This window comes from Halichoeres trimaculatus, unplaced genomic scaffold, assembly GCF_033239565.1.
Source record: "Halichoeres trimaculatus isolate MK-OKI-2021-1 unplaced genomic scaffold, fHalTri1.1 fHalTri1_scaffold_13, whole genome shotgun sequence".
NCBI classification, from domain to species: domain Eukaryota; kingdom Metazoa; phylum Chordata; class Actinopteri; order Labriformes; family Labridae; genus Halichoeres; species Halichoeres trimaculatus.
In genome coordinates, this window is record NW_027437191.1 from 14,685,679 (window position 1) to 14,705,562 (window position 19,884).

At 39.0% G+C, this 19,884-nt stretch overlaps 2 protein-coding genes across 3 annotated transcripts; both read right to left on the reverse strand.

Moving 5' to 3' along the window:
* Positions 1 to 531: 531 nt before the first annotated feature.
* On the reverse strand, positions 532 to 7,384 carry LOC141801888 (vascular endothelial growth factor A-like). Of its 2 annotated transcripts, none has more exons than XM_074685203.1 (7): positions 7,206 to 7,384; positions 4,818 to 4,854; positions 4,534 to 4,730; positions 4,378 to 4,454; positions 4,267 to 4,296; positions 4,135 to 4,197; positions 532 to 1,069 (listed from the first exon to the last, which is right to left on the reverse strand). In XM_074685203.1, exons 1-7 carry the CDS (start codon positions 7,269 to 7,271, stop codon positions 1,033 to 1,035), a joined length of 507 nt encoding a protein of 168 aa, XP_074541304.1. In that variant the 5' UTR covers positions 7,272 to 7,384; the 3' UTR covers positions 532 to 1,032. The 2 variants fall into 2 exon arrangements, with proteins under 2 accessions (XP_074541304.1, XP_074541302.1); XM_074685201.1 differs by having other exon boundaries at positions 4,135 to 4,200; positions 7,206 to 7,382.
* Positions 7,385 to 12,762: 5,378 nt separating this feature from the next.
* On the reverse strand, positions 12,763 to 19,698 carry actr10 (actin related protein 10). The gene is made up of 13 exons (XM_074684546.1): positions 19,479 to 19,698; positions 18,301 to 18,373; positions 18,124 to 18,206; positions 17,916 to 18,024; positions 17,657 to 17,764; positions 17,323 to 17,390; positions 17,104 to 17,183; positions 16,421 to 16,456; positions 15,192 to 15,271; positions 15,029 to 15,102; positions 14,791 to 14,872; positions 13,968 to 14,169; positions 12,763 to 13,770 (listed from the first exon to the last, which is right to left on the reverse strand). Exons 1-13 carry the CDS (start codon positions 19,553 to 19,555, stop codon positions 13,589 to 13,591), a joined length of 1,254 nt encoding a protein of 417 aa, XP_074540647.1. The 5' UTR covers positions 19,556 to 19,698; the 3' UTR covers positions 12,763 to 13,588.
* Positions 19,699 to 19,884: the final 186 nt, after the last annotated feature.

Sequence of the window (19,884 nt, forward strand, 5' to 3'; positions counted from 1 at the left end):
TAAGCCCGTGACGAGAGGTTTGAGCGTAATGTTCTTGTGTGTTACATAATTGCCTGGCTGGCCGACAGCTAACCTAGGCAGAGTAAGTCTTCACTGCAGCATGTTTTAATAAGTAAACAAACCACTGCTATTAGAACAAAACGTTCTCACGTGTAAGCCTGATGCATTTGACTGCAATTGTCTCATCACTACAGTTTATTAACTAATTGCAACAGATGCTATTGGAGATGATGCATCAAGGTTTCTAATGGTGTATACATCCTATTCATTCAGTTAAAGTTAGTCTTGCCTCAAAAGCTGTCCTGTAACTTTGATATTACTGTTCTGTGGGATACTATACAATGATTATTTGCTGGTAAATCCAACATCTGTATCATCTGACATGTCTTATGTGAATGCAGTACAACAAAGGGGATAAGAGTGCGAAGCCTGAACATAATAGAAGCTTGTTGTGTCCTCAGATGATACCCATTCAAGTGGACCAGCAATGACAAACTGCAAATAACAAACCGGTTTTTTTTTTCAGTGAAATTTTATTTCAGAAACTTATTTCAGTCAGGGTTCATACCACTTGAGACCAAGAACATGAATTGACTGAGTTGGCGGCCTCTTTGTGGATGTTCTCTGAATGATCAGACAGTTAATCAGGGAACACCTGAGGCTGGACAAAGGCCATAATCCTTCCCCTGGCAGTTGATGAGCTTGCAGCATTCCACCTATTATGTCGATACCTGTTTTAATCTGTCTGTGTCTGCTATGAAAACCCTAGTCAGAATCAACAGTTGTAAAAGCTATGTTTGACATTCAAATGTATCCATTAATACAGCAGTTATTCACTAGCACTCTACAGATCTAATTGTTTTCTTCATATTTTGATTGGTAATCAATCAAAAGAGGCAAGAGTGTGGCAGACTATATACAGAGTCTGGCAGGTGAGTTATATATGAGTGGAGGAAACAAATAAATGAACCATGAAATATATGCATTTAAAAATGCCCCTCTAATCTCCTGTAGAATGAACTTTGGTGTGGATCAATGAAGATTCATCTTGGTTTGAGGGAACTGGCACCTGAAACAAAAGAAAAAGAAATGGAAACAATGTTTTTATCCACTTATTGATTACAAGACGTTTTCAGTTTCAATAACCGGTGTTTGAATTTCAAATGCCCGACCCTGGTGTGAGGCAGTGAAGCTTAATGTTAATGAACAGCATTATTCACATGCCCCCTACTGCAGTTCAATGGTCTAACTACTAAATCTGCCCTTCCATCAATAGAAGAATTGAGACTATTTAGCCAAAGAAAGACTATATTAACAACACATAAAGCCTTCCAGACACCAAATTGGGGAAAGTGGTTATTGAAAGAGTTTTTTGCTCTTAGAGCAGAATTACAAAGACATCTAAATGGCTTGCTTCAGGGGTATAAGTGGGTTTGATCCAAAAACTGGAAAATCAATGAGCACATCCTGTTAATTTTTTTAGAACATTTAACAGGTTGTAACTCTTTAAAGCCCCTGAAAAAAATGGGCTATCACCAGCAGAGATTGAATCACTTGAATCTGGCTTAGTGTGGTTTTAATTCACCACTTTGAAAGTCACACTTTTGACTATGATCTCCACTTTTTACCTAGGAGAATATATCTACTTAAATATGAGCTTTCTAAACTTTTAAAACTGTTTCCCAAACTGTTCAAATTCTAAATATGACACAACAAAACAAGCACAGAGGGAGAGTCCATTACCCAAGCGTACCTTTAGAAAATGTGTCTGTGTGGGGTAAAGTGAAATAAAAATGACAAAATGTTCCTCTTAACCACCAAAGTTAAACTTCATTCAAAACAGTGGGGCCACCATAAACTCCAATTGTGAATGTTTACTCCAGCAGGTTTTGAGGAGGAAGTTTTTGTCAGACTCGGTCTATGTTGAGTTTTGGCATCATGTTATTTCATCCCTCTGAATCTACTGCAACTGTGTGGTCCTCCTGACCACTAAGGACTAGGTTTGAAAGGCTACAGGATGATGAGTTGCTGCTTCTAAATCGTGGCCCAATTTACAATACTACAAGACACTGTGAGGCATTAACAATGTGCTTGAGCAGAAAACAGAAGAAACCACATGACCACCCAGGTTTTAAAGATCATAAAGTTCTTAAAGAGGAGGGAACCCACAGACCACCTCCTCCAAACAACATTTTTCATAATGACCACACATCTGGAATCTGCCTTTAAGCTGATATGATTCTCAGGACAGGATTTTCGAGGTGTCAGAGTAAGATGTCCTCTCACTCTGTTTCTGATCAGAGATGACAGTGGAACTTGACGTCACTCTTTGACACAGATGCCCTCACTTCATCATCGTGTTCTGTTTCCAGGAAGGGAAACGTTAACGTGTCTATGAATCAAGAATTGATTTACATTAAAAAACATTTTTTTTGTATTGTATGCAGCTGTTGTGTCCCCAGTATTTCTAATGATGATATAACTGATTGGACAGAAAGAAACAGTACCTCTCAGCAAACTTGCACAGAATGTGCACAGTGTATACTTTTTCCTCTACCTCACATATTTGAATTGTTTTGTAGAATAACAAAACTCTTCTCTATGTCTTGTTAGGACCCCCTTAAAACTAAAAGAGGCTATCCTTCTAAATAAATAAATAAATAAATGAAATAACTTGTCAAAGAAACTGTGGTCAGGAAAAATAACAACAGTTGAGAACTGAGTTCAAAGTACAGTATTAAATGTTGCACTTGTATGACGAAAAGGTTCGCTGAAGACACAGGTTTAGGACTTAAAGTAGAAGCAAGAGAGGCTGTGGTATTCTTACATTAAGCCTCTGGAGCCTAAAATGCTTAAGTCAGCAAGATGATGATTTTTTTTTTACGCTAGCCCTGCCTGGTTAATGTTCGCAGCTCTGCTCTGACACAGTTTACAGTCTTCCCCATCAAGATACTCTTCATTCACAGACCTGAGGGGTTATACATTTATTTATCGCACAAGTCCTCTATTCTGTGGTTACATTTTGGACTCTCATTTATTTTGTGCGTTATGACAGAATAGTATTTTTTCTTTTATGTCCATTTGATGGATTTTTAGAATGGCAAACGAAATGAGGTCCTGGAGAAACACAGCCGCTGATCCAAAGTACCTTAGAGTCCCTTTCATTCGTCCTTATATGTTGGATCGGTTTTGATGAAGAGAATGTGGATTCACACAGACAAACCTGATCTCTAGAAAAGCAAACTCATCACGTGTCCTAACAGCCCCACTTTGTAAGATTTTAAAAACCTGTTTACAGCTTTAAAATCACAATCAAGGCCTTTTCACATATATTTTTCTTTGGCCTGTTATTCTTTCTGGCAATGCCACATCAGAATGTGTGAGAGAAGTACAGAGACTACCGCTGACATGACCCCTGACCTTTATGTGTCTGCAAACAAACAAATGAATTTAAAGCACATTATTTTAGATTGCTTTGACGTTCATTTCTCTAAATGTAATAGAGTCTATCACATAAAGTATATATTTACTCTTATTGGACATGTCAGCTTTTGGAGAATGGTCAGAATGAATATTTGAGTTCTCGCAAATAAAAACTCCAGCTGTACCTCAGTCTTGATCAGCTGTTTGAGTCTAAATAATACGACTAACTTTGTTGTAGATGAAAATATGTATGTGGTATTTGACATGACAGAACATGACATGGGTTGCCTGCTACAGACAAAACTTCAAAAACTTGTGAACAAATTAGACTGATGCAGATGCTTACTGTTCTCCACATGAACTCCTTATGAAAGTTATTTTTCCTGAGATGTGAACCTCTTATTTCCAGACTAAACCTTTGCACGGGTAGTCCTTGGTCGGATCTATCAGCAGCCTTGGATTATTGTGCAAAAAATTCTCTGTGGCCTTAAACTGAACCACAAGTTCTGTGCTTCAGGAAGGGCAACACAGCAGACGATGTATACAGTGATATGGTTTAATCTCATCCGTCCTTGTGGTCTGACAGAGTGGGGGGAAGCGGTGATGGATGCAGCCCTAAATGTCCAAACATTATGAGTTAGTGTCTCTGTGTTTGTGTGCGTGTCCATGTGATTCTAAGTGCTGCACCACTGGGGGAAATCCATCTCTTACTTGCCACAGCCATTTGCCGTCTTCTTGTGTTTCCTCCTCCGAGCTCTGTTCTTTAGAGACTCACTGCTGAAGAAGAGAAGCAAAGTGAGATAAAAGTATTGATCTTATAATTAATCAATGAGATGTACTGACCTTTTATTGTTTGGGAGCTTCTGGCGGGCTCTGGAACCGGGTAACAATGAGAGCAATCAGCACTTAGCTGCAGTACAGGGTTATTGATCTGTATTTGATTGTTTTTATCACCTGCATTCACATGTTTGATGCTCCACAAATGTTAGCTCCACATGGTGCATAGAGGTCATGGGATGGAGCCGCATCACCTGGAAAACAAATAAAAGAGAAAAGCTTCATGAACATATGAAGAAAGAAAACATTTTAAAGAAACTTCTTGTGTTTTACCTGCAGAGTGATGTTGCGCTCTAGTGTTGCCTGGCACTCCAGGTTTTCATCCCCGCAGCAACCAGAGCATCTCCAAAGTGGGACACAAGCAGGCATGTAGATGTACTCCACCTCTCCAGGGTACTCCTGCTCCACATCCACCAACTGCTCCATGGGTCGACACATGCTCCTCACCCACACCTCCTGGAACAGCATCACTGCAAGTTTCAAAAAAGAGTTTCAAAAAGATCAATTACTGGATCTTTTGCTGGAGGCAGTATTACCAAATTAGTGGGAGGCATTACCTTTAGAGTGGTGTTCTTCTGGAGGATGTAAAACCTGCTATAAATATAAAAACAAAATAAAATCACAGACAGTTTTCTTTAATAAAGTATGAGTCAATTTCAAACAGCGGTAGTGATAAAGTGCATGCTGTTAATAAGAAAAGTGATACAGGTGAGAAATGAGATGACACTCTAAGTAGGCTCCTCCAGCTGTAGCAGGGCACCCTCTAGTGGTGAAGAAGAATAGTGCACACACAACATCCAGTAAAAACAATGATGCAGCATGATGTACCACTGTGCCGCTGTTTGCAAATCAGCAAAAAAAACAGTAAAGTGAGCCAGCCACCAAAATGAAACCCACTTGATTTCTCAATTTGTTGTAATACTAGAAGGTTTATATTAAAGGCAGCAATAGCTCTCAAAGTATGCAAAGAATAACAACGAAGAATAGCTGCTCTTGACTAGTGGGAGGTTTGCAGACAATAAACACAGAGAAAACAAAGGCAGTACAGAAAAGTGTCATGACACAGCTGGAGCTTTTTTTTATTTCTCACAGCCCAGCATCCAAACTCAGGATGGAAACGTTACCCATTTCTGAAAGCCAATTTGAGCAGATAGACAAAGTGTGAAGTTGATCTTGGCTCTCCTCTTCTTTTGAATATCAACAATCTGTTTCTGAGTCCTCGCCTCACTCTGTGAACACTGATGGGAACTCTGTAAATGTCCGACACACGGGATGCTTCAGGGCTTAGACAACAGCTCGTTTGATGGTGGGATTTTAAAGGGTTGCTGAAAACGAGTTTGTGGTGTAACTCAAGAGATTGTGCTGCTTTTTCTGGAATGATAGAAGAAGATTACTTGTAGTAGCTGTAACTAGTACAGAGACATGGTGAGGTAGCCTGTTCCTGAGGGAAGCTGGATTTATCATAGAGTATCTAAAAGTATACCCAAAAACCTTCACTTCTTTCTTTCTACTATTTTTTCCTCTTTTTTATTTTCAGTAAAGAAGTGGATGCTAACCAGTTTTTGGATTGAAATTTAAGTTTTTAAGTTGGTTCTTGGCATTTTTTGGTCTATCAGTTTTTTTCTTGTCTGTTTTCTCGTCTTTCGCACATCTCTCTTAAATATCAAGTGTTCTGTCATGAAGAAGGAGGTTTATTTCATTAATTCACTGAGGTAAAATAAAATAAAGTAAAATAAAAAAAAATAAAAATAAAATAAAAATAGATAAATAAATAAATAAATAAATAGATAGATAAATAAATAAATAAATAATTACCCTACATAGGTTTAATATTATTTACCTCAAACTTTTGTTGTAATGATTCTGTTGGCTAAATCTAAATTTCCCTCCTGTTTGTAAGTGAGCATTAAAAGAAGATGCAGTTTTCAGAAAAGAAATAGCTGGTGGTTCCACTTCCTTTTTTGTGCAAAGTTTCCAGGCTTTAAGACTTTTAAATGGGCTACAACTGTTGCCATCTATAAAAACATTGTACATCAGTTTAATTCAAACCTTTTGCATCATCATTAAATTTTGTGTTCAGCTTTTTCTGTTTTTTTTTTCTTAGCATAATTGCAGCAGAAACAGATTACCAAAATGTTTTTTGGAAAATAAGAAAACTACCTGAATCAGGATCATTTCAAGAATAAAAGATTCTCGCAGACTCATCTTCCATTAACACTTTTGTAAAAAGGTTTTTGGACTGATTGCAATGTGCTTTTTAATTTACTATATATAGATACCAGTATGAGAGCCAACTTTAAAGAGTTGTTAAATATGAGGTCTCTTTATTATGCTCCACAATAACTGAAAAGTGCAGTTTCCCATTAAAGAAAATGAGTGTAGGCACCCAGAAAAAGAAAAAAGAAAAAAGAAAACTTTAACTGCTGTCTTGAGCTCTGTGCTGGTTGAGTTTTACATATTCACTGTAGTTTGTGGAGCAGTAGCTACACTTACCCAACTTACCCAGTACCATGCAGAAGTTACATGAGTGAACATTTCGACCACTTAATGCAAACGAGAACAAAATGTAGGGCAAAGGCAGTCTGACAGTGTATACATATAAAGGCAGGGGAATGAGACAGATGGGACTCCTGAGAGCTGCACGTGAGGGACTGATAGGAATCACGTTTGAAGGGATGGAGAAAACTTCAAGTTAACTAAAATGTAGTGTTTAGGTTAAACAGCAGATTTAATTATAACTTGAAGTCAAATGTAAACATCTCAGAACATGCAGAATACCATACAGCAAACAATAATTGAAAAAAGTTAAACTTCGGTTGTGGACATTTGATTCCCATTGATAAAAGTAAAATATTATCAAAATATTTCAAACCAAAACAGCCTGAAAGTGTCGCGTTCTTGTGGAGAAATTTCAAATAGTTTAGGTTTTAAAATTGTTGAATTACCTGTGCAGGTACCCGCTGATAAAGAAGAACCAATAAAAAATGCGAGAGAACGGCGAAACTTTGCATGTTAGTGCGAGGCAAGGGTTACCTCCCCTCGTCTCCAGTCAGTGGGTAAAAAGTGAAAACAGCTGAAGGGTTCCGTTTATCTGATGTGCGCGAGCTGGGAAAGAGAGCGCGCGCGCCGACCCTCAAATACATCTGATCATCAACTGAAAAAAAACCTTTTCAACCGTCAGAGAAGAGAAACAGCAGCGTTTACACACTCCTCCTCTCCTACTCCTCCATACACACTAATTTAACGAGTTGGGCATTAAATTTGTGACAATCATAGAATGTCATTAAAGAGACTACTCAGTGACCCTGAAGCCCAAACATCAAGAGCCCCCTCTGCTGACTGGCTGTAGTATTGATCATATACCTTGTTACCACCATTCTAATGGATGGGACATGAGTTAAACTTGAAAAAAAAAAAAAAAGAAATAAAAAGAAATGAATAAAAGGTAGTCTAAGGAGAATGGTTAGCTGGTTATGTTAGCATCACTTCTTTGGTCATAGTTGATTCTCCTCTTGTTGTCTTGCTCTACAATTGTTCTGATGTATTATAGTGTGATTTGATGTTGTGCTTTTCAGCAGTTTAAAACATGTCACGTGCATTTGTGAAAACAAACTAAAAAATGAAACATTATTTTTCCTACCTGGGATGTAAATAAGTGAGCATTTGTAGGTTTTTCTGGCGCCCCCAAGTGGTCAAAAAGTAACTACAAGTTAGAAAGTCCTTTCCTCTGGTATCCACTTTCTGGTCTTGCTTTTATTGGTTGATAGAGCTATGATGTTGATGAAATTAACAGCATTATTAAAGTTACAATACTAAGAATTTTGTAGTAGAGTGCATTTCATGAATATAGAGACCTATTTCCTCTTTGCAAAGATCTCCTCATTCTTTATTTAGAAACAAAATCTCCCCCTTCCTCCCACACATTTTCTTCTAACCTTAGTCATATTGTTACAATATGGTTGTGAAATACATAGAAAAAAAACTATCAACAACTATCTTACATAACAATTCAACGTTATAACAATAACTAAGTTCTGAGATTCACTTCCTTTATAAATATCCTGCAACATAAAAAGTCTTATATTAGCCACGTTCTTTTGGATTAATTACCTAATTTAAGCCCTGTATTAGGTAGCACAAACATACCTTTCCTGACACATGCACCAGGCTGCTCCACTGACACAGCCCGCACTGAGTCACCATTCATCTTTGTTATCTCCTCCGCTGAGGCTGTTTTTCTTAACACACCAGACAAATTACCCCGTAAATCACACTGGCTGTGAAAACCCATCTGAGCCCACCTAATAAATGCGGGGGCACTATGGTGTGTGTGTCAGTCAAGCCCCGCAGAACGAGCACCATGAATCTCAATGTGGCTTCTATCACTGCACCTGTTAGTCTTAATGGAGACGAGATCAGGGACCAGCATCCACAGTAAATTCAATCTACAAACAAGAAGAAGACAGATGTTGTGTAATAGAAAGATAAATTTATAACACAGTTGTATCCAACCCTCATACCACATATATACTGATGACATCAGGAGTTTTACAGGTAGCAAACAAAGGGCTTTGCAGAAACAGGCCAAAACCATGTATGAAAGAGACATCCTGCTCATTCTAGTAGCTCTGATGTTAATGATTTCAGCTCTGTAGGGTTTAAACAAAAATATATCAAAGGTTTAACGAACAAACAAAGAAGAAGAACAAGCAAACTTAAACAGGGAACCATAAATATATCAGGCACCGAGCACCTGCGTGTTTGCTGTTTAGGGACTAAAGGCTAACCCAAGGAGACTGTCAAATACAATTATTATAATCTAAGTGACTCCAAAATAAACCTATACAAACTTTTTTACATCCCAAAATAAACTTTAATTGCAACCTTTACAAACTTTTTATTACACTTTTATCTCACCCAGGATGACACCTTCCAAATTACGTTTACACCATGAATGTTTCAATCATCTTCTTGGCTCATCATAATCTTTGTTGTTTTGCTTTTTCCCCAACTTTCTAAACATTGTTCTCCTGTTGTTCCAATAAAAAGTGAACCTCAGGCCCAAGAAAGGTTCATTTGGTCTGGCACTGTATGTTTTAGTAAGATAATTCTCGTAGCTAGACTTGTGTGATTTTTTTTTATTTTTTTTACCTTGACATGTTTCGACTACCAATTTTATACGTTCTTCCTCCAAAAGACTGCTGACAGTTTGTAGTCGAAACATGTTGAGGTAAAAAGGACAGTTGGAGGAGTTGTGGTGCCGTTGTGGTGGTACATGTATCCAGGTCAGGGATCGTCAAAGAAAAGGTTTTATATTGTTCTCAGGAAGTCTGCCGAGTTCAGCCTGAGTTAACACACCCTCATCTATCTGAATGATCTCTCTATCTGGTGCAGAATACAGATAGTACACGATAATCCTTTAATGTCAGATAACATCTGTAAAATCCACCATGACTACACGGTGAACGAGCGGACAGATTTGAGTGTGTGCACTGCTTTTGAACTTACTTGAGTGGTTTGTAGCTCTCCTCACAGGCAGGGCTCACTCACTCTGATGGGGTTTCCTCTGAGTCTCAGGCCGATGTAGAGGTCAGACAGACAGCAGCTGCTTCCTGTCCCTGGGAACTGCACTGATGCAGCAGTCCGGTCCCTGCTGAGGGAGGATGGGGTTTTCCCCAGCTGAACTAGAGGAAGCAGGTGGGAGTAAATAGAGCTGTGTTGTCTGTTAAGTAGACAGATCAGTGATTGAAATCAATAAAACTGCATGCACTAAGTTGTGGTAATAAGACTCTGATCAGTTTGTTCTCACTGAAGAGGGCAGGGCAGACAGATGGGTCCATACATCTCCTAACATACATCTACATCCTCACAGGTTTTCCTCCACTTGATACAGATTCCTATTTTTATGCCTGTGATCAGAAACTTCACTCCATCTGATTTCCCACACTTTTTGCCAGTCTGGGGCTGCAGGTGCATTGTGGGTAATAATACAACTGGTTCCCAAGCTCCACAGTAGCCAGACAGACTAACCCTGAGTCATGAATGTGACCTTAAAGGCCACACAGATGCTGCTCCACTCTGGTATTATCAGACTCACTTTGTGTGTGTGTGTTTGGAGGTTCATGAAATGTGAAATAAGAAAAATGCAACCACCAAGGACATCTCTGGTCTCTGTTTAGACACAAGAATCTTAGCTGAAATTTTCACGGTTTTATTCCCTGCAACATACTGGACACACCGTCCTCTGTTTTTCCTGTCACAAAGTGTTTAACCTATGAAACTAATACCTCTAACAACACAGATACATTAACCAGTTTGTATTTACCAACAACCATTTTAGCACTTTCTTTTTGTTGTAGAAAATTCAGAATGAGTAACAAAGAAAGACAAAAAACAATGAAGCACTATTGTGCTGTGAAAATCTTTAGCTCGGAGGATAAAGGAGAAGAAAACAGAGATTTTAGAAGCACGCACAAAATACTCTGGGGAAAAAGTTACTGTGTGGGTTTTATTTTGATCTACAGCTTAGATGAAACTAGATGTGATTCAAATTTAACAAAGTCTGGGTCTTTTTAGTTTGTAACTGGGGGATATATGAGCTGTGATGCATCATCAAAGGTTGATCTGTTTCTTTTCTAATAGTAGGAAAGATTGCTCTGAGACTTCTGAGATGTTAGTATTATTCACATTTCAGAGTGGTGTGTGGAAGTGTTTTACTTCAAAATTAGCTGCTGAATCAGCTGTTCTGTTTTGTGTTTAAATCATTGACACCCTATGAATAAAAACAGTGTATGGCAACATATTCATCCATCTATCGTCTACTGTTTATGCTGTTCAGGGTCGTGGGTGGCTGGAGCCTATCCCAGATGTCTTCAGGCGAGAGGCGGGGTACACCTTGGACTGGTTTCCAATTAGTCACAGGGTTAACACACAGACAACCTGTCATGCGCACATTCACACCAACAGGTGACCAGTTAACCTGATGAGCATGTTTTCAGACTGTGGGAGGAAGCCAGAGTAGAGAACCCACACATGCACAGGAAGAACATGCAAACTCCACAGCGAAAGGCCCACTCTTGCCAAAACTGGGATTTGAACTGACGACCTCCTTACTGTGAAGCAGCACTAACCAGGGTGCCACCATGAAGCAACATATAAAATGATAATAATGTTTTATCCTGTTTCACATTTATATTCTATATGCTTTCTACTCTGAATTGCATAGTTTTGACCTGCATATGTGCATGCAGCAAAAAACTGTCTTCACATTAAATGGTTTGCAGATATTATGCACATGCAGTAACTTCCACTACAGAGCCATGTTTTTTTTAATGCAGTGCCATTTAAAGGTTCAAAGGTCATAGCCATCCAGTGCTGGTTTTTGATTTCTAGCACATTTGTGCAGAGATTTCTCCAGATTCTGACTTGTTTCATCACGCTATGAAATAGTGATGGTAAAATCCCCAAATTCACAACTCTACACCACAAAACATGAGTCTAAAGAAAGAAACATGAAAGAAGAACACAAGTCTTGCTAGGCGCCTCCCTGTTGGCTATGGCTGCCTTTTGCTGCAGCTCTCTCTTCTTTGTCCGTTTCTTGTAATGTTTTTCTTCTCTTTTTCATAATCTTTGTATTTGGAGTGGATCATTACTTTGTATGGCTCATTTGTCGGTCATGGACACCAATCTTTTTGTGGCTTCAGTGATATTTTTACTACTTTTTCTCCTGTGTTTGTCTGGAGATCCAACATGTAACAATGGCTGCATTGTTTACATGTGAACTCAGCTGTTAGCAGTCGGTAGCATGTCAATGCTAACTGGTGTAAGGCCTGATGTCTTCCCACAAGGTGAGGAGGAGGAGGTGAGGACGACATGCTGGTTCTCAGGTGTGAGCTAAGAAGTGACCACATGGACCTGTCCTTCCATCCATCCATCATTGGGAACGTAAGATCTATCTCCAATAAGATGGACGAGCTAGCTGTGCTAACCCAGCAACAGAGGGAATACCAGAGGGCAGAGTAGCATCATGCTATTCAGAGACATAGCTAGCGGAGCTGACAGCAGACACTAGCGCCACATTGGAAGAGCTTCACCTGCTGTGAGCAGACAGGATCCAGGAGACAGAGATGGAGCATGACTGAAGGAGCTCAGTCCTGGACCCTGTGGAGACTGGCTGAACTGGACAATGATGGACAAGTTGTCATCATTTATTTTCTAATGGACCTTTTTGCACTTTCTATACACTTTCTTACTTTTGTTTTCTTGCTGCTGTGACTTCAATTTTGTTGCATTTGTTACAATGACAATAAAGTTCTATTCTATTCTATTCTAAAAAGATTTTTGTTGACTTTGTTCTGAATTTATTGAAACAATGCATGTATCAAACAAAGATGAACTTTTTCAGTTTAAGTCTTTGTTGTGTTTTACACTCTTTTCAATTAAATATGAAATATAAACTCATTAAAACCTTATGTAGAATCTCATTTTATTTAAGACTGAAATGGTGTTAAAGTTTCCTTTTGTTACACTGAAACATGCAAATATGTGGGAGAAAAACAGAAAGTGGTTGGCTTAACTGAATATTTATTTTGCTGTAATAATTGAATTTGAAGGTACAGAGCAGGACATCATGTGGGTGATATTAAAACACATTCGTTAGGTTGGAAAAACTGAGGTGAAGTGCATCAGAAGTTCCTTTAACCCGCTTAAGCATGAAGTGCTGCAAGAACACCTGCATGCCTATACAAGACCTTTTTTACATCAAATAAATAAATAAACTTGTCATCAATTTTAATGAGAGGTTATGGTAATAACTACTGAGTGTGATCTCGTGCTACAGACATCACCCGGGAATGACACACGATTTCAAACATTTCAAATGTTTCTGTTGTTTTGTAAAAATAAACAGATGAGTTAGCTTGAGGTTGCTTTCACTTGAAGCATTTATGATGTGAGCAGTTTATCAAACTACAAATTACCCCAAATGAAAAGATGAGCGAAAAACACATGGAGTCTAGGTGCCCGACACAAAACAGTCAACATGGCTGCACATAGCACAGAAACTATTTGAAATACTGTAATAGTTCTTGAATATTAATGCTCCCACCATTTTCATATACCTGCCTGTCAGGTGACACCAGAAACCAACTCTCCTGATCAGCCAACAGTCCACATCATGTGCAGATAAAATGTAGGTATGACTACCAGATATTTCAAACATTTAGAGCTGTTTGTGTGGTTAACATTTAAACAAGCTTTGTGTTTTGATGTTTTATTTGGGGTCAGTGTTCTGTTAGGTAGAGTACATCGAGTTATGTTACGGCATGTTCTACTTCTCTGTGGAGAACGCTCTCTTCATGAGAGGAGGAGGGGTCTTCCCTGCTTCATAGAGAGATTCAGGAGGAGGAGAGCTCAGGCAGCACCAGTCTGGGATACGTCCTGTCTGGTTGTAGTAGTCTCGAGACACTGACCTGCTGCCCAGGATGTCTTGCAGCGCTCCAAAGATGGCACCTGGTGAACAGAGCATATGACATATGTACACACAGAGCTTTGGAGATTACACAAGAGAACACAACTGATAGTTTTACATCAATCTCATCGGTTTTTTAAGGCATACTTATGCTGGAAAGACATTTAATGACAGTGTCAATTTCTAAACTTTGTTTATAGTTAAGTGATGAAAGTTTAAATTAAATCGTAAGTATGACCTCCGAGCCAGGCGGTGCAGTTGGGCTTGGCAGGTGGAGAGTGTATACGCAGGCTCCTGCTGGCCAGCACTTCACTGTACTTGGGTTTCTCCACCAGGAGGCGTAACTCTGCCAGCAGGCGATGCATAAAGCCCGGCAGCATGGCTGTGCCCCCGATCACCAGCAGGTTCTCTGAGAGCACTTTGCGAGCATCTATCGGGCACTGCATGGAGACAAAGAGTCAGATCACTGTTTGAAAACCCTTTTTTTGTGCAAGGAACTGATATGTTGACACCATTTGACACCACGTGTGTCTGCAGAGCTCAAACTAAGATCATGGGCAGACTGCTGCACAAATGTTGCTCTTACAGTGAGAGTTCTCTGCTCCTGCTGAGATTAATTAGATGGTCCTGAGCTGGTTTGATACCCACATGGAAACTACGCTGCTGTATGGAGTGGCCACTGAATGTTACCATAGCAACAACACAGAGAAAAACCTTACACTAAACTCTACGGCTGTTCACTGAGGAGAACAATACAGAGCTGCTGCATTCCTCCTGTGAGAGATACTGAAGGTTTACAGCAGGATAATGCAGCACCAAATGTTGCGCCAAAAAGGGAAAAGAAGTGACGAGAAACCCAAATGAATTAATTTAATTGTGTGTGTTTTAAAAACAAGAGAAACTTTAAATGAATAGATTTTATATTCATAAACCAAACAAAGACTCTTTTCCTGTTTTGACAATGAAAGAACTCAACTGGTCTTGAATATTTAAGAACTGGGACTAGAATCAGTAAGTAATTACACACTAAAAGGCATTTTCATTTGAAACTTTCTCTTTACCTTGACGAGGGCATCAAGTATGAGAGAGGCCACACTCTTCTCTTCATTATCCTGCTCAAACAGGATCTCCATCACAGAGTCCCTGAAAAGAAAGAGAGCTGGTCTAATTGAGGGTAAGGCAAACATTCACAAGATGACCCTCTAAGGCAAAAACATGAACACAACTCCAGAAAACTCAAATAAAGACATAAAAGTTCAGAGTCTTTCCTCTCAGCAAAAGCTCCATCTTCTGAGGTACCTGATTGATCCTTTGACGTGCAGGATTTTCTCACCATCCAGAGGGTAGTCAACATCTGGAGGAGGAGCTGGACGCTGCAAACACGTTTAGATGAAGAAGTTTTAAAACATTCATTTACAGCCTACATTTGTTTCCAGACCACAGGCGTGCGGCCATCTCTCACCTCTGCTGTACCATCCATGTTAAATTTGGCTTCTTGAATCTTGAGGCCTCTCTGCAGGTCACTGACAAAGCCTGTTCGCACTGAAGAGACCAAAGAAACATTTAGAGAAACATACATTACAAAAAAATAGTCCATTGGGTTCCCTGTTCTTAGATAATATCCTTTGTGGCTTTCATCAAAGTTGGAGACAAGTTGCAAAATGAAAGATCCATAGAAAATTCAGTGATCCAAAACTTTCACTAGATGCTTCGCACAAGCTTTTTGCGGCACAGTCTACACGTCCACATATTGTTGAACACAAGAAACATATTTTACTTAAGAATTTAATCATTTAGAAGGATACTCAATATTTCAATGCAGACATTTACTATGTTTACATGCAGTCAGTAACCCTTTCATATTTGGAATATAAGCCACAACCCAGTTGCACACAACCATGTAAACACTAATAACCCTTATAAAAAAACTGAGTATGCTCATATTGTGGTTTAAAAACCTGAAATCACCCCTGGGTTACTCCTTTCTAACCTAAATATTTGGTCATGTACACAGCTATTTGGATATCCCTATTGAAAGGAACATGAATTTCTGTGCATGTTCCGTTTGCAAGGAATCATGGTCTTTTGAGTACAGGAAGTCGAAATGAAGGCGACTGCTACCTGCTCTAGGCTGTTCATTTTCCACCATGCTGCTGCTGTTGCTATGGATACAAGAAGATGCAGACATGGCACACTGTGTCATGATGTTCTCTGTGTGTCGGGATGTTGTCCATGCTTTGCTGTATTATCAAGATACCATGTAAACAGGAATAACCCTGTTTGCTCACGCATGTTAACGGGTTATTCTGAATGTTTCAGAAACCGAAATGTTGACCTTTACCTAAATATCGACTGCATGTAAAAAGTAGACATAGTTTTAGATGAGCTAAAACTTGTAGCCAATCTTGTAAAACAAAGGACTTTAGGCAATAAGTGATTGTCAATAGAGACAAAAAATAATGGCTATTCCCATTTCAACAAAACAGACTCACTTATAAATTCAGGAATCTGTCATATTTATGGATGCACAATCTAAAAAGATACTTTACAGTATTATTTCAATGTATTTTTTTTAGATTTCTTTCACTTAGCCTAATGAGTTCGACTACCCCCAAAAAGCAAAGTGCAATGATTTGATTTAGAAATTGAAAAAATAAAATAAAATAAATAAAATAACTCAACAAAACTTACCCTTTATATCCTCAACAATCTCCTCTGGGATGGTCCCTGTTAAACATTTGAAAGATAGAGGTTAAAATGAAGAGATTATTTATGGTCTATGTGCATGACTATTGTCTGCAATTCCCCTGATTTCAAATGAGAAATTTACAAGATGGTGAATCAGTGTTTGGGCGAATGTGTAAGCAAATGATTTAAAACTGCTGGGCTACAAAGGCAAACTTTTGAGTTTTTTTGGTCACCAGTCATTGTCACTTATCAGATACTGGATACTGAATGCAAAGGGTTAATTATAGAGACCTGAGTCTCTGTGTGCTTACTGCAGAATTGCAGTTGGTTTACTAGTCCAGTGAAGTGAGTCAGCCTGCTGTCTGTCTCAATAATTGATGCATGTATGTGTATCCCCTCTCACTCTGCGGCAGCTGGAGTTCTCACAGCTGATTCAGCTCAGGTTCAAGAAAAAGTGTGCTAGGAAAACTCTAAAATAGAGCGTGTATGTATAATTCACTCAAATGTCACACAGGAACAAGTTCTCCTTATGAATAGAAAATGATGCACACTTGGTCAAAGCCATTATCTCCTTCTGCTCTCTGGATTGTTGAACAAATCAGCGGTTTCTTCTTGCTTATCCATGTTTGAGAAAGTTGATCCATTTAATAGAAAAGGACACAGTGTGTGGTGTTGTTCATAATTACCGATGACAGCTGGTACACTTTGCCCAGTAGTGGTGTCTGTGTCCACAGTGCACTGCTCCACAAGAAGAGCATCTAATTCCCTACGAGGAACAAAGATATGAGGAGAAACAGGCACATCTTGAAGAGCTTAAAGTTAAAATTTTACAATCACACCTGAGCAAGGACTGGAATAGAACTGTACTTTTTTTAGACAGCATCAAATCTTTTAGAGCTACGTACTTATGAATGGCTTTTCCTCCCAACGGCAAAGCTTCCCAAGCTGGCAGAATAGGAGTGCACTCATAAACCTGATTTCACAGTCAAGGTGATAAGATATGAATTCAAAGCTTGAGTTTACGCACAAGAGAATAAATCTCCATTTGAGATCCACATGTTCAAAAATGTCAAAAAATTAAAACAAGAAACAGGCTTTCTGTATTTAAACTAAACCTGTTCTGATTCACTCTCTGTACTGATGTTCAACATATGATCAAACTATCACCTTAAATAATGCCAACTTCAGTTAGATCTTTGCTTTTAGGTCAGGAACTCAATCATAATGGGAAAAGGATACAGGTAGGACAAGTGTCTCTGTGTAGCCACAGTCCATCACCAAAGCAGAGTTGATGCCCAAAGTCATGATGGCCATGAGATGACTTGGAGCAAACACAACTGAGGGCACCTGGATAAAAAAAAAAACACCACAACGCTCAAAAGATGTGTAGCGCCGTGTTTCTGATACTAACCTTAAGATTGACTGGCTGAAATGTTTTTTTTTTATACACAGCTAAAGCTATGTTTAACCAACCCCCCTGTCTGTTTTTGTCTTTTACCTCAAACTGTTTGAAGAAAACCTTGGTGAGCGTCTCTCTGAAGTGAGACGGGCAGAGGATGGACTCGATGATGACCACTCTTCTGTCTCGAGGGTTCACCAGCAGGTGTCTGATAATAAAACCATTTTACTCTCCAGAACATGTAAACAAACAACACTATGTATACATAATTTTTTCTAGAATTATTAGCTACACAGATGAGTCTCACCTGAAGTACAGCAAATGGATAAACTCTTTGAGGATGACATAAAGCTCTTCTGTGTTGATGTTGTACTGAACAACTTTGGTGGCCTGAAAGCAAAACAGCACATACATAATCAACAAATATAATTAAAAAAAAAACATAGATAGCATAATAAACAATCAGCAGTAGCAGCAGACGAACCTGCTGTTGTCCCGGTTTCCGGATCTCGCTCGGAATTATGAACCTGGGCCCCGTTTCCCCTGCAAAGCCACATCTGCATAGAAAAAAAGAAAAGCCTTGGTATAAAGATGATATAACACATGTTCAATATATATTTTTGAGGCAAACATTAACCTTTCAGGGGCTACCACACATACTTTAATATGAATATAATACCAAGGAACAGTATGTAATGAAGCAAATGTAAAAATAGTGGTATCTAAAATTTTTGTGAGGATTTTTGTGATGAGGAAACATTTGGGTTTGAGGATATCAAAGCCTAAAACACACCCTGCAAAAGCTTAAGCTGTGAAGGAGCATAAAAACACTACAAGTCTGTCAGCTGAAGACAAAGACACCATTACTAAAACCAAAGGGAGTCTTCCTCTTGATCTCCATGTGACTTGCCTCAGGCCTGTGTCTCCTCTTTGCTGCAAAAGTCCTCAGATTAAATTCCCACAAAGACTCATGTTGCATTATAACAACACTGCAAGCACAGTGCAGTAAGAAGTCAAAGGTATGATTGCTGTGGAAATCTGTAAGGCATAGTGATAGGTGCAGTGTCTGTTAGTGTGTGAGGGCTTTAAGCTTAGCAGGTGCTTAGACAAAACTATTTAGGTCAGTGGAACAGCAGACAATATGGTGTGACAATTTAACAATGGCTAAACAAGACACTGCATCTGATTATGTGGAAATAGTTCTAATTGTGTTGGTTTTCAGCCTTATCCACAGTCATTCATTTTCAACGGCTACATGAAACCGCTCCTCAATTTATAGACTGAAAACTTTAAACTCCATCCTCACTTAGGCTCACAGACTGAACTCGTACGCATATGTATTATAAAAAAATACATTATGGAAGAAGCTACTTTAGATTCTGATAGTGTTCAGTGTATATTTTTTTACTGACTGGATTTTATTCTTGCTCTTATTTGACGTTAGCCAATGCTAGCTACTAGCATATAAACTAGCATGTGTAGCTAGCCTGATACAGAGCGCTGATTAAGTATTATAAACAATCTATACATGTTTGTGAGACTCAACCAGTCCAAAATGTTCAGGTCATGACCTGTGAGTTCTATTTCAGTTGTAAATACAATATACATTGACGTTAGCTTCGTATGCTAACCCCAAAGAGAGCTAACGAAGCTGGTACTCACTTTGTGTACGCTGCTCCTAAGTCAATGACGATCGCTGTCTTCTCTCCTCCACTTCCCAGACCATCAAATAAGGGCATTTTATTCACAAGTTCGCCCCAATGGCGAGGATATCGTATGTGTTTTGCCTCAACAGTAGCTGATATGTCTCTATAGGATAAAAAAGAAATCTGTTGTCTTCCTGTTGGGTTGGGCTGGGGCTTCAGAAACGCAATGACGTCACACGCGGTCGCCTGATCAAAAATTATCCAAAATAAAAACAAGATTTTGCAGTTTCAACGTGCACAGGTGACATTAACCATCACACGTTATCTATTTAATTCAACTAAAAAGCGCTATACTTTGTATGTCAGACTAGTTTTTTTAACTTGTAATCAACAGGCGACTTGGTACAGCAATACTGGTGGGA